This window comes from Poecilia reticulata, chromosome 20, assembly GCF_904066995.2.
Source record: "Poecilia reticulata chromosome 20, P_reticulata-male-v2, whole genome shotgun sequence".
Classification (NCBI taxonomy): Eukaryota; Metazoa; Chordata; class Actinopteri; order Cyprinodontiformes; family Poeciliidae; genus Poecilia; species Poecilia reticulata.
Window position 1 is genome coordinate 8,981,253 of NC_088849.1, and position 14,978 is coordinate 8,996,230.

The 14,978-nt window shown below is 42.0% G+C and overlaps 1 protein-coding gene across 2 annotated transcripts in view; it reads right to left on the bottom strand.

Moving 5' to 3' along the window:
- Positions 1-1,048: 1,048 nt before the first annotated feature.
- The window catches only part of mmp16a (matrix metallopeptidase 16a (membrane-inserted)), an 80,377-nt gene continuing 66,447 nt past the window's right edge, over positions 1,049-14,978 (bottom strand). For both annotated transcript variants that reach the window (XM_008438394.3, XM_008438393.3), the window contains 4 exons: positions 11,579-11,717; positions 7,623-7,773; positions 7,286-7,401; positions 1,049-3,477 (listed from right to left, as the gene is read on the bottom strand). In XM_008438394.3, the coding sequence (XP_008436616.1) occupies positions 3,143-3,477; positions 7,286-7,401; positions 7,623-7,773; positions 11,579-11,717 (741 nt within the window). In that variant the 3' untranslated portion in view covers positions 1,049-3,142. The remainder of the gene's footprint in view (positions 3,478-7,285; positions 7,402-7,622; positions 7,774-11,578; positions 11,718-14,978) is intronic.

Here is a 14,978-nt window from a genome sequence, read left to right on the forward strand (position 1 = left end):
ATTGCCGCACCGCCGGGATCGTACATCTGGAGTGAAGTTTTTTTTTATATTTATTATTATATTTTTCCATCACACTCTTCCAAATTCAAACACGGTGCCACACAGCAACAAAAGAGGGGCCGCTGAACTATCGGAGCCCGACGGCAACGCAATTCTCTGAATCAAACTTCTTTTTTTTTTCGTGCCGACTGAAGTTAATCTCTGGAGCTGGGCGCGTTCGCGGCGGTTCGAGCCAGCAGCCTTTATTTACAGCAGGCCTGGGCTCATGGAGGGCAGAGTTAAATGTGATCCCACTGATGCTTTAGCAGAAACAAGGATTTTATTGCAGGTTTGAGTGAACAGAGCTGCACATTCCGGATATTTGTCTTTAGACAATGTTTGTCGCTGACAAAGCTGCAATCCTTAACCACTCTGTTGGGAGGAGGAGCCCCAGTTTTCGTTGTGGTGGACAGTTTGTTTCCGGTTGTCGTCTTGCAATTTTCTGGTTCAGTTACAGTTTCCACATATCGATGCACAAAGGCTCTTCCCAGCCTACTGGTCAGTATGACTGGAAAAGCACAACAAACGTTCAATCCATTGAACTTTTGAAGCACCATCTACTCTAGTTATACCCAGTTGGATTAAAGTCTGAACTTTGACTGGGCTATTTTAACAAATTCGTACGGCTCAATCTGAACCAACTGTTTGGATTAGACTTGCAGTTGTGCTATGCTCTTTCCTTTTCCATTTTTTTTAAATGATACTTGAGAATCTATTTAATTTGTAAAACATCTGATAATTTTTCTGCTGTCCTTTTTCTTGGTCGTCATGATGCTGATTCTCCAACCTCTTAAGTATTAAAGAGACAGACGGATTGCATTTTACAATTGGGTAACTTCCGAAGGCAATCTAACCAGAGTGTTGATTTCCGGATGCCCCTTGTAGCAGGTCAAGCTAATCAGCTGGAAATCGTCCGATTCCGAGCGATCGGTGCATTCCTCCACATGAACAGATTTCCTGTCTTCAAAGCAGATTACTCAGCTGCACAAACAGAAAGATTGGAGGCAAGTTTTCATCATATATTGATCAGTTTATTCATTCAGTCAGAACATGATTTCTTTTTTTTTTTTTTTCCCCCCCGAGACGTCCCACAGTCTTACACAAAGAAACCGTTGTGATACATCCAGCTGGACCAGAAAAAACAAAGGAAGACAAAAAAAAACAAAAACCAGAATGTGAGCATGAAAATGGACACACATTCAAAGACTGCTTGCCGACTACCGAGGCCAATTCGACTTGCCGATCATCCGATTTCCTGAATAAATCCCAAAAGGTACCACTTGAATATTTTTTTTCCCGTTTTTTTTTTTTTTATATGATTGTACCTAGAAAAAGGGGGGTAGGCATGGGAATTGGGACACACTGAAAAGGTACAAAAATAACAGCATTTGCAAGAGAAAAAGTTCCTTCAAAGACGACGGGTTCTGAAGCCACACGGAGCAGAACCGGCCGTTTGTACAGTAAATGCTTGCATGCACGTTGACACAGGCACTGATCTCGACTTGTCTCGCTTCACCGGGGTCCTACGCTACGAGACGCAAAGAAAAAAGCATTCTGGGAGCTCTCATAAAACAAGGCAGTCAACTTTTTTCTAAATTGTTCTGTTTGTGTGTGTGTGTGTGTGTGCGTGTTGTTTTCTGTTCACACATGACCTCACAGAACAACCACTTAGAAAGAAACACTTCATCAAACTGAAAGGGATGAGCAAAAGACAAATTCAGTGAGACCAAGGCTGCCGGTCAGCCTGTTTTTGTTTGGAACAAATGAAAAAAAAAATCCCGAAAAAAAAAAACCAGTAACATATATCTTAACACACAGAAATAGTGGCTTTACTCCAAAACCTCCCAACAATACAATATGTTACTTGCAATACAGGCTGAACCTACTGTATATTGTAGTCCAGAATAGCTCAGCAAACCAGTGCCGATTATTCTGCGTAGTGTAATAAAATCCAGAAAATACCAATCACGAGAAGCACTTATTTCAGCTTCTTTACAAACAAACGGGAAAGAAATTTAAAATAAAAGCAATATACACATAAAAGAAGAGAGAAAATAAAACAGATAAGAACCGAGGGACAGTAAAACCAAGCACGAGTCGTATGCTTTATATTTAAGGCGAGTTAAAATATTGCAGAATAATTTGGCCCCTGTGTCTCAAACAGACTGCCACAACAGTCAGAGCTCCCCGACTCTCAATCGCTGTAAAGATCCAGAGAAGGGAAATGAGAACAAAAAGAAAGCAAAATAAAATAATAAAAATGTGATCCTCTTTGGAAAGAAATTAACTTGTTTTGGTTTAGTTTGGTCTCAGGAGTTTGTTAAAGGGACGGCTGAGGACTTCCATTCTCGGATTAAACCTATTTTCCTTCAATTACAAATTAAGAAACGGAAAACAAAGGAAGGCGTTTGATGATCGGTAGTAAGGTGGTAAAGTTCTTGAAGGGGGGGAGGATTTGAGTGGGCCATCAAGAGAATAAAAAATAGCTGTTTTTCCCCCCCCCAACAACCTGATATGAGAGATGACAATGCAGTGTCCCGCCGTAAAAGTCCTCCCTCTGACTGAAAGCAGATAGGTCAGGAAAAAAAAAAAGAAAAGAAAGGGGGACGGGGTAGGAAGTCAAGTTTCAGAAATACAAAGTGATGCTGACCCTCTAGCGTTTTCTTGTTCTTCTATATCTTCTCTTTTTTTTTCTTTTTCTTTTTTTTTTTTTTTTAAACGTCTGAGGACCAAAGGTCTGTTCTGGCACAGATCCCTCTCCTGCTCCCCGTGTTGTTAAAAAGGCCGGGGGCTAGCTAACAAAGTCAGCGTTAGGCTCTGGGATCTCCTGAATCGCAGTCAGAGTGTCTTGGCCGTTCCCACAGGTCTGAACAAAAGAATCAGACCGCCAGAGAGACGGAGGGAGGCATGGCTGTGGTTTGTAATAAAGCGCTCCAGAGTCAGCTGTCCTTCCTTTTTTGGAAAAGTGACAGCTGTTGTCCTGTTTTCGTATTTTTTTTGTTTGTTTGTTTGTTGTTGTTTTTTTTTTTATTTTCTCCCGCCAAGTGTCTCATCACCTCGCCCCTCCCCCCCTTCGCTCCCATTAGTCTCTTCTCTCAGCGGCTCAGACCCATTCCTGCATGGAGCGTTTGCAGTACAGTATGTGGCGCGGCGTGCCCTTCCTTTTGAACTGCACCACAGTGTAGACCAGCACCAGCAGGCACAGCGCGAGCACGCACGGGATGACGATGGCTATGGCCTTCACCGTGCTGGCCTCGTTGTCCAGCTCGATCACCACGTCCGAGTTGCCGTCGTCGGCCGGCTGGCGCCCGGGGTCCCTGGGCATCCGGTCGCAGCCCATGAAGTCCTTGACGAATGAGCGCGGGTATCCCGGCTCCACCCGCAGTAACTGGTTGTTGAACTTCCAGTACTCCTTCCCTTTATAGAAGTAGGTGAAACCTGACGGGGAAAGAAAATGCATCAAAAACATGAGTGCCAAGTCACCAATAGATCAATCTGATATACATCATTTCTTGCTTCTTTAAAAACATCTAAACAAGCAGACAATATGGCTGACACTACATGCTCGATTTAGGAAAAACTCAAGTGGATTTACTAAGAGGTCACAGATTGCATATTTGAAAACATGTTGCTTTTCTGAAATCAAAAGTCGGATTATTTTCCTGATCTGTGAACATATGTTTACATACTTCCATGTGGAGGAAGAAGAAAAAAAAACACTCTTCAGTGTGGAGGTTATTACTGCAGGAAGTGCACTCAGATTTAGATATCATGGACATCCATGAACTTTTAAGAAAAAAATAAGATGTAGCTAGCAATTTAAAGTGAAACTGTCTTTATGTGTGAACATGCTATGTTTTCGCAAATGTAGCATCCTACATCCTGTAATGTAGGATGCTACACACAATTTAAAATGTCAACGCTACAGTGTCCTTGGCTTTGTGTTGAATTTGACTGCTCTCTCTCTCTCTCTCTCTCTCTCTCTCTCTCTCTCTCTCTCTCACAGCGGAGTGATGTCGCCTCTGGTAGCTTTATTAACAATTGATGACCGCTCACAGCTGGGAGGCTTGAAAAAAACAATTCTTCAAAAGGAAACAGAATCGGCTAAAATTGCTATAGAAATGCAAGCTTTGCAAGAAACGGCAACAAAAAGCTGATCGGTGGTTCTTTAGTCTTACCTCACTCTCTGTAAATATATAAATTATAACTAAGGTAAACTCTTGACTTGACAAAGCATACGGCTAAAACAGTTTCCAACACATTGTGCACTGTTCTACCTTTGTTTTCTGTCAGGCCTCCTGCTTTGTAGAGCGGTCCTTACTGTCCCTCAGGTTTAATTATGTTGGTCATAAATGCTAATATACAGTCAAGCTGAAGCCAGAACCCTCAGGAAGAATCACATAACACAGCATAAAATGTTACTTTTTTACCTTTGGTGATCAAAAAATGCATAATCTAGAGTCGAAAATGTCAAGACTTCCACATCGCTACTGTTACGCATCAACATTTGATGAAAGGTTCTGGGTTTTGGGTTGACACTGAATCAAGTCTCTAAAATGCTTGTTTGTTGTTTATTAAAGCCAAGCCCAAAAGCGTGGCTGAAACTTGAAGTTCTCCTCGTTCTCCCTGGCCTCCTTTACACTTTTTGCTTGGCCATTTATTATTCATGCACACAATTTCTTGGGGAAGATGAGGGGAGAAATGGCCTAAATTTCAGGCAAGGAAGGGCCTGGGCTTATTTAATCGCTTGTTAGATGGAGATGTTCCTGGTGAAGCAGTGAAGAAGCATGGGGTGAGCTTTTTAAAGATTCATTTCGGAGCGAGACAAAATGATCAAACGCGCAAAGAAAGAGGAAGAGCTGGAGATATAACATCAAACATGTCTCATTTAACCAGCACAATGTCTGCCCAACATTCAAGGCTAACCACGGCAACACTGTTAAAATGGCCGCTGAACTGCTGAAACTTCCTGAGTGGAACTGAAGCTCCAAACTTTTCACAAATCAGCCTCCGACAGTCATTGTCTGACCCACAAGGTAGACATAAAGTACATTTTTACCAAACCAAACATAGAGTACAGAACTACAGTAAGCAGCTAGTTTAGTGAATAATTAGCCTAGCAAAAAGAAGAACGGTTTCAGTTTGCGTTCTCAGCCGTCTCGTTTGGTTCAGCGACTCTCATTGTCCTAAAATGCTCCGTCTGGGATTTCTCCCATAGGGCTTGATTTTTCCGGTTGAATTTCAAAACACCTGCTCAGCTAAGTGGCCCGAAATTCAACCTAATTTTGGGCCAACTAGCGAACAGAAGGAGGAGTTGTAAACAATAACTTTGATTTTGTAATTTGAGAAACTAGAGTTGTAGTTTGGCAAAGTAAACAAAGCCAGTCAGTCCATGTTGGCCACACTTCAAAATCCAAATGTCTCATTTGGCTCGGCGCTTCTCTCTTCACAGTGGAGGATGGTTGTTTATAACACACCAAGCTTCATACCGTCAAACTGGTGGATTGCAGTTTGACTTCACGGCCAAAAGTTTGCAATGCTGAATCCACGCTTCCAGCGAGCAAGTCGTTTCTCAATATGCAAGGGACTGATTTTTACAAGAGTGGGTTCTCAGTATAAAATTGAAGTATTGCCAAAATGACAGACAAGCACTTTGAGTAAATCTTGACTAGCTAGCTAATAGCCACCAACAATGCTAACGTTTTGCGTCACAGCTTCCTATAACTAAAGGATTTCATTCTTTCTGATCTGAATTTGGTGGCTTCTACCTAAAAACCTAAAAAAATAGAGACAAAGATGTTTTTTGACACAGTTTGAGATCCAAGGAACATTTATTGTTTGAACATCTTAAGTACAGCTTAGATGCAAAAAAGTTTGAAAACACTTCTGAGCACACCATTCCTGGCTAACCATTTGTCACTAAAATTATTACAATTAACAACGTAGCTTCCTAGTAGTGCTAAGCTTTCAATTCATTTTTTAAAACTGTGTCTAAAAATACTTAAACCCCATAGCGCTACACTGAACAGAAGGTCTTTAAAATATTTATGAAGCCATTATTTTATTCATGAAATCCCATTAACCGAGAATTTCAGTGTTTTATTATTAGGTCCATCTTAGAGTTAGACAAACATAAAAACTGCAAGGTATTGACAGATTCCCTGCCAGTTTTTCATTTGTGAAATTGTTATCTCTGTTTGCGAAAAATTATGATTCTAATTTTTTCAACAAAAAAAAAAATCACTTTGTTCTAGGACAGTAGCTACCAAATAGGACTGGACTTAGACACTGCTGCACAAGTGCATCTCACATGAACACTGTTTGGTATTCATACAAGATGTAATCTGGTCAAAACTACAGTTAGGTCAACAATGCCCTCAAGCCCTGAAAGCCTGCTGCCTCACTCATGTTATCAATGGCTCCAGGACAGACATTATGCCTATCTGGGTCAACTGCGTCAACGTGATCCTTGACACACGGTATCCGCAATCAGCCAGACGGGCTAATAAACGCACGCCGGCACAAAGACGAGCAAAAACACGCACACGGATATGTCTGCTGGATACAAATCCATTCTTCACGCTCCGATAGATACCTCCTATATGACCTCGCTAGGACACACACACACGCACACACACGGCCAAAGATCTGGCGACAGATCCTCGCCGCAGATGGGCCGAGGTTTCAACACCACCTGCTCTGCTTTTTCCAACTGTGCCGCTGCCAATGCCACACACCAAACCCACCTGGCATAACGTCCACGGCAAAAGCGTTCCCCTTTTTCCTAAGGTTATTTTACGGGCCTATAGGTGAGCTCAGTGAGAGTGAAGACATTCCACCTCCATGCCGCTGAGGAGGGCCAGTTGGCTCAAACCACTGCCCAGCGGGGATCTTGTCCTTTCTACTTTCCATAGCTCTGCTCCAACCGGGTCTCGCTGCAGTGTGGGCCGATTATGAAACGATTTCCCTTCGACGCCATCAACAAACAAAGGCAGGCTTTTTGTGGGATAAAGTTATGTTAAACTGTTTGCCATGTGCAAACACTGTCTAGCTCTACTGATGTTTCATGGAAGAGTGCCACCAGCTAAAAAAAATCAGCGGGTAACTGGGGCAAATTTCAATCAATCCTAGCCTGGTTTAGCTCCTATGCACCATGTGCCGGCGATCAGCCAGAATCGATGCCGCCTGGCACATGACTGGTGTTGTTATTGCCACCGAACCGCATTGGGCATGACGGAAATCATACCATGGGCTTTGTCGACGAAGGCCCCCTGTGGTGAAGCGGGGACCCCCTTCCACACCGAGATAGGCTTTGGATAGCCGGGGTCCATGGTTCTCTTCTCCTCGTTGTAGCGCCAGTACCTAAACAGAAACAAATGATGAGCCACAGGAGGACAAAGCAGAAGCTGGCAAATATACAGTTTAAACTGACAACAGATGGTGGAATATTGTCCTAACACATGTTGGGTTAAAGAGTTATTCCATTCGAATGCATTTCAAAGCCGGTTTTGAATGTTCTCCGTCTTTACAAACACATCTATTCTTGATCCTTTTTTTTTCCTGCTTTCTCCAACGTTCCCCACCTGTCTCCTTTGAAGAAATAGGTCTTGGCCACGTCCTCCCACCACACGGCCGCCTCGATGCTCTGGGACGGCATGCCGTGGCTAAACTGGGTGATGTCCCTTGGGTAGTCAGGCTCCAACTTTGTGTCCTTGTATACCCAGAACTGCTTCCCTGTGTATCAGGAACAAACAGAAGGAATTAATAATTAAAACGAGGCAGACAGGCAGCGGCGGAGATCAGACAAGAGCAGGGAAAGCTTCATAGCAAACTTTAGGCAATGATCTGCTGCTTTGTGATTTCTTTCTTTCTTTCGGGTCTGGATTTTTACCCGATCTATATATAACAGGTGCTACTCTGGATTATCCACACAAGGATGTGAATCTTGAGTAAAATAGCTTTGCTTTCACAATCCTACCAACTATGCTGTCATCCCTGTTGGTCGAACACCTCTTTCCACCACACTTTGCCCTCCTTCCTGTTTAGTAATTGGGTTAAGCAGCACATTTTTGACCCAGTGTGACCCCAGGAAATGCATTTCTGTACCACTGGAGGAGTTGAAGGCTGGGCCAGGAAGAGGCTCGTGTGGGGGGAGGTGGATGTTCCCAGAGAAAAAGAAAAGCACATTCCTGTCAACACTGGGAGTAAAAATGTGATAATATCGAAACCCTTTGCACATTTATTGGTCTTTCTCCTCACAGTTTTGTTTCATCTCAGGTCAAGAGAAGTCCAAATGGAATGCTTTTGTATTTTTTTCCCCCCCTCCACGTTTTATCACTTCGCCCTGCTTCTTGAGAAGTAATTAGGTCGATGCGCACATGTCCTGACAGCTGAGCAGTTGTTTGTTTGATTAATATTGATTAATATTTGATTAATATTTCAAGGCATAACACGCCTTAGCCAAAGAAAGCAGAAATGTGTGTTCAAAAGAAAAATATGAGTGTGCAAGCTGAGGTTATTGCATCTTTATCCCTGGCTAGTTTCTGAATAAACACCAGTGACTGAGTGAGATTAGTGGACATCCTAAACTCCTGCAAGCTCAGCATTAAAATGGCCTGAGCATTTTTACTTAATTATGCAGAAAGTCAGGCAAAAATCCTGCTTATATTCAGAACGTTTTCACTGTTGTTATAAAGTCTACAAAAATGTGGATTCATCCTGGAAAAACTAAACTTGAGGGTTTAAATGGAAGGAGATGTAGGACAGGGTGTTGCTTGAATATTAACGGGGAAGAATAGACTCTTATTGGAAAGGAAATTCCTGTCATTTCGTGTTTTTCTCATACGGTTCTACGCTTATTGTGGGTCACGCTTCCTCTGACACGAACACACCGCACCCTGAGATTAATGGAGTCTCCCCCCACCTCACCTCCCAAAAGAAATGAGTTCAAGCTGATTCAAACACTCCTCCTCAAAACATACCAGATTCCTTTTCGCTCTCTCAATAAATTCAAGGTGAAATATGAGTTTCCTTCTTAGTTTTGGTCATTTTTTTAAAATGGGAGCTGACTTGAATCAGCCACAGTGAAGTCAAGACTCGTCTTCCAAGTTGTGAGGGCTGCTTTGATGTTATGTTGACTCGGTCAGGCCACTGACTAATTTCCTCTGCTTGACCTTAGCTTTGAATGGAGAGTGTAATGCGTAATGAAGATGTCTTACAAAGTCATTAACACTCCTTGAGTCGTTCCATGTTTTGCCGAATTACAACCACAAAGTTCTTTCGTTTTTTATTGGGTTTATTATAAGGAAGCATAATTAAACATTTATTCACCAATCGCCTACAGGCAGACAGGAAGTCGGAAAAGTTTAAGGATGTTTTCTGGGGAAAATCTCAATGTACTATTTAATCGAGGCGAAAAAAGAAAGCGCATGGCAAACCTACCGAAATATTGATGTCAAGTCAAATGTGGGGAAGGAAAAAATTAATCAGAGAAGGGATAGACTTTTATTTCCTAGACTTAGGAATGTTTTTGGCTAAAGTTTAATTACCGAAGCTGACATACAGTTTTGTTCTACTGTAAGAAAACAGGCTCCTTCTTATCTCATGTTTTCATTGCAAACACAACCTCTATGCTCTATGCAGTGCTGAAAAACAGCAGCTAAAATGTATCAGAAAACACTTCTTATCCCAATGGGAAAGAACTGTCATTTGTACAGGTATGCAAGGAAGTGGGAAGAGTACTCTGAATGTGTCTGCTGTCTAATGTTTAACAGTTTCCAATCTTAGTTTTTACAAGAAATAAAGTAGGAAAAAAGCAACTGAGGAAGCACCAGTTGTGATTTGGTGCTTTCAGGATGATTATTAGCCAACTAAAGCTTGGTCATGACCACAACATGTGCCTCTGCCCTTAGTAACGTGAACAAATGCTAAGTTCTCTGTGACTAATACGTGCCACAGTGTTTATTTCATACAAAGTACTTCACAGTGGTTTATGGCCTGGTAGACATGTAGGGGTGTAAATAAGTCTGATGGTGTTCTCTCTCTCCACTTTGGGGGATTTATAATGTAATGTGTGTCCTATATGGCAGTTTATTAGAGTCACAGATGACACATTTCTTTTCAGCAGGTTATGAATAAATGATATAAAACTACTTTGACTCATCAATTGTAGAAGTTGGAGTGAAAAGTCCTCACAGTGGGTGTGAAAGTTTGGTAACACGGAGGACTAGATGACGTTTCCTCAGCCCTCAGTCACACTGTTTCTTATTTTACAATCAATTTAGGGATATCTAAATCTGCCAACATAGTTATAAGGTAATATATTTGGTTTATTGTTATAGCACTTGTCATGATTCTTCAGCAGCAGTGTCACATAAATGTTCTACATAGCTCAGGATTTTTTTATGCTTATTCTGCAGTCTTTCAAGGTTTTTGAGGAGAATTTATGAGACTTGAGAACTGCATTTTACCCTTTTCTTTTTTCTGAATTCTCCAAAATGTGGACAGAATAAGATTGTGTGTTGCATGAGTTTAAATGAGAAATGGCATACTGTTAATTTATATTTACTAAATCCATCCAGTCCAGGATAGTACGCAGAGTGAAGGAAAAGGCGGTGAAATCCAAGTTGCCGGGGTTGCAGCACACGCGTGAGGCTTAGTCTTGCGTTTCCAGGAATTGTTTGGGGTTGAAAATAGAAATTCCGCCGAGAGAAGATTTGTAGTTTTCATCCCAGCAAACTTTAATGGCTTGCCTGCATCTCCTTGCATCACACCACCACCCTTCTTTCTCTCTTTATTTCTTTTTATTCTTCCTCTCTTCTGTGAAGTGTGTGCAAATACACAAACTGCCAAGTTTGTTTGACGTTTCTTTCAAGTGTCGTCGTGGCTCTTGACATAATTGGCTTCAAAGCTCTTTTACTGCTTGGTCTACATTTAAATATGTAAAAAAATAAAAAATCACACAAGCACAAAAAAACCTCTCAAATCATGCATTATTAAAACGTAGCTTGCAGTAAAGCTTCTTGGAATCAACAGTGATTTCCTTTTTAGCTACAGTTGATGATTTTTACTGAATATGCAGTTTATTTCCACAAGCAACACTAGAGCATATGCATTATTTACAATCAGATGTGTAGGATTATGTTTGAATATTCCAACTAAACTAAACAATCTCTTAATCTTTTCCAGATTTGCAATAAAATCTTGTAGCGATTTGAGAACAGATAAAAGCGTCTTTCTTCTTGCAAATGTAAGTGCTCATAGAAAATTCTTGCAGAATATTGGAAGCATAGGGGTATACAAGCATAGAAAAAAAAAAACGAACACAACTCTCCCATGTAAACAGATCTTGAGGTAAATCTCACTGTAGCTAAATGACACACAAGAGAGATCTCATAAACCAGGATTACACAGACACAATATTTGCATCAACGTTTAGGATCGAGGCTTGCTGAGAAAAGCTCCCCACCGGAGAGGAACTGTGAGGAGCTACATGATGAAGGCAGAGATGAGTGGTGCTGGTGAGTGATCGATGGCTCACCTTTGAAAAAGACGAACTTGCCCTCGCTGTTCTCGTAGACGGCGTCTATCTTTGACGGCAGCCCCTTCCAGAACACGCTGATGAGCATGGGGAATCCCGGCAACACAGAGTTGTCTCTCATCCGCCAAACCCAGTGGTCCTGAGATGGAAGAAGAAGATGTCGTTAGAGTATTAGAGTGATATTTTTAGGAATACAGTCTTTATATTCAAAAGTAGAAAAGGTAACATTTGTCAGGCTAAGAGGTTCTTCGTTTTTCTGCCCGGTTAGCAAAAGGCAATACATCAAATATCTTTAAGACAGGTAGTTTTGTGGATATTTTTGGCTCATTTTTGAACATCAGACGCTTATCTAAGGGTGCATTAACTTTTTAGTCCGCTTTAATCAAAATCTGGTCAGTTTGTTCAGAAAGTCACGTTCATTCGTGGAGGTTGAAATGCGCAGTCAAAATCTGATGCAAACTCTGGTCCTACTAAAAACCTAGGTGTCGGTTCAATTAAAGCGAGTTCTGGTGTGGTTCCAGCCAAAAGCAGGAACAAAGTAGAGCATAGGGCATTCTGGGTAAATACAAACAAAACAAACACGAGAGTCTAGTGCTAATGAGAGAAATCACTCATGGTGTTTTGCCAAAGACAAAAGAGAAATCCTACAACCGCTAATGTCAGACACAAATCCATTTTTGTTTACATTCTGTGAAAAACAACGTTGCACTCATGTCTTCTTCTGGGGTTTACATGTTGTTTCCTTCAGTGGTTCTTGGTGTAGCTCCACCACTGGTGAGGAGGTGAACAGGTTTTCTTAAAGGGTTTGGTTCGTTTCACACATTGTGGTGTGAACATGAACCGCACCAGCTGAAGAATTAGTCAGACTGTTATGTGCTTGGGCACAATATGATTTATGTTTATTTATTTATGTTTATGGAGACGTTAGGATCTTTTGTTAATACGATAGGGCTTGCGTAATGTTTTGTTTTGTATTAATTAGTTATGTTAATTAGGGGCGCTGTTGGCCCGCCTATATATAGGTGGGCTGATGGCATCGTGGGAGAGCTGCCTTCCCTCTCGCTTGTTTGTTTGTCTCAGACCCCGGAACGATGCCGACCGGTCTGGCGGCCGCTGGCCACAGCCGTTTAGGGTATTTTTGTTAGTTTTGTTCTTTTTGGTTTTGGCCTGGTGTGACCGGTTGTCCTGTTTTCGATTCTTTTTTTTGAAGTAGATTCTCTTCTTTTTCTTAGTCCGGTATCCGCAGAGGCTTCGACGGCCCTGTATAGGGTTGGCCCTCTGCGGTACCGTTTTGTTTCTTTTGACTGGCTCACCAGGTCCACCTTTTCGTTGCTACTTTTGAGTTTCTTTTATTTTTATAGGACACGGGATTTGAGGGTTGTTTTTTTCTTAACCCTTGTCTTCTCCACAGGAGACAAAAGACCCAGGAGGAAGAAAGAAATTATAAATAAAATCCTGTTTAACCCTCATTTTCGTTTGTCTCGTGTCCCTAAATATGTTGAGTCTCTGGGGGACGTAACATATTTATGGGGGCTCGTCAAAACATGTTTTTTTTAGTTCATTTAACATATTTATGTCTTACTTTTTGTGAGATTTATTTGTGTTAAATTGAAGTTCTTGTGTTTTCTAGAGTTGTTCTCTATTTTGCGAGGTATCCTGGGGTTTTTTTTTGTTGTGTGTGCAGTTTTTGCGCAGCCGGCGCGCGTTGCGGTGATTTGATTGGAAGATTTGGCTCTGGCGTTCTGGTGGCTTGGTGTGTGCTTGACAGTTTGTGTGGCGTGATTCCAGGGTTTGAACATGGAGTTCGACCTAGATGAGTTTGTTGAGAAGCCCACATTAGATGTCTTTAGTAAGTGCACAAAGGATCAGTTGCTATTGATAGCCGAACGTTTCCAAGTTAACGTAAATAAACGTGCAAAACGGGGAACGGTTGAGGCTGAATTGTTGGAAGCACTGGTCCATTTGGGGATTTTTCCTGCTGCAGTTTTGCCAAAGAGTCCTGATGAATCACCGACGAAAACTTCACTTCCAGATGACCCGGTTCGTTTAAAGGAGCTTGAGGTCGAATTAGGGCGACTTGCCTTGAGGGAGAAGGAGCTGTTTTTGGAACAACGCAGACTGGAATTACAAGCGGAACTTCGTTTGAAGGAACTCGAGCTTGGTGCTGAGTCTTCAAAAAATCAATCTACTGACTTTGATGTGAGTAAAATTGTTCGCTTAGTTCCTCCATTTAATGAGCGAGATGTGGATAAATATTTCACGTTATTTGAGAGAGTGGCTCTTGCACTTAAATGGCCTAAAGAAGTTTGGTCTTTGTTGTTGCAATGTGTACTGTGTGGCAAAGCGCAGGAGGCGTATGCGTCTCTTTCTGTGACTGATAGTCTTGATTTCGAGAAAGTTAAGAGTGCTATTCTAAGGGCGTACGAATTAGTACCTGAAGCTTATCGTCAGAAATTTCGTAGACTGAAGAAACATTACAATCAGACTTATGCGGATTTTGTGAGAGATAAAGAAATTCTCTTTGATCGCTGGTGCGCTGCTAAGAAGGTAGCCGACTTTGCACAACTTAAGCAGCTTATCTTGTTAGAAGATTTTAAAAATAACTTGCCTGAGAAGGTTACCACCTATTTGAACGAAAAACAAGTTTCGAATGTGTCAGCAGCTGCGGTGCTCGTTGATGAGTACGTGTTGACGCATAAAGGGAATTTTGAGCGCTCACCTGTCTTTTCTAAACCGGACAAATTCGGAAGTAATGGAAAGGAGGGTGAAAAATCAGTTTCACTTGAGTCAGGCGTATCTGCTGCGCTTGGCGGTGTTGACAGTAAGTCAGGTTCTGGACTGGATGTGAAATCTGGTGTGGCGTGCTTTTATTGTAAGAAAAAAGGGCATATAGTGGCAAATTGTCCGATTTTGGAGAAAAAAAACGCTAAACCAGTTGCTCTTGTTCAAACTAGGAATCAAGTTACTCGGTCATTTTCGACACCGCCTTGTGAATATGCTGACTTTAAACCTTTCGTTATGGACGGGGTTGTTTCTTTGTCACTGACTGGTCAGGAAGTCCCGATTAAAATTTTACGAGACACGGCTGCTTCTCAGTCGTTTATTTTAGAAGGGATTTTGCCTTTAAGTAGTGACACTGCGGTTGGTTTTGAAGTGCCGGTGCGTGGGTTTGGCATGCGGGACATTGGTGTTCCTCTACACAAGGTCAGGGTCCAGTCTGAGCTGTGGTCTGGTGACGCTGTGGTTGGGGTGCGTCCTAGTTTTCCCATAGCGGGCGTCTCTATGATCATGGGCAACGACTTGGCTGGGGGTCGAGTGTTGGTTACTCCTGATGTGACTCCTGTTCCGGTGTTGCGTACTAGTCCCGATGAGCTTGCTCGTGCTTTTCCGGAGGTGTTTA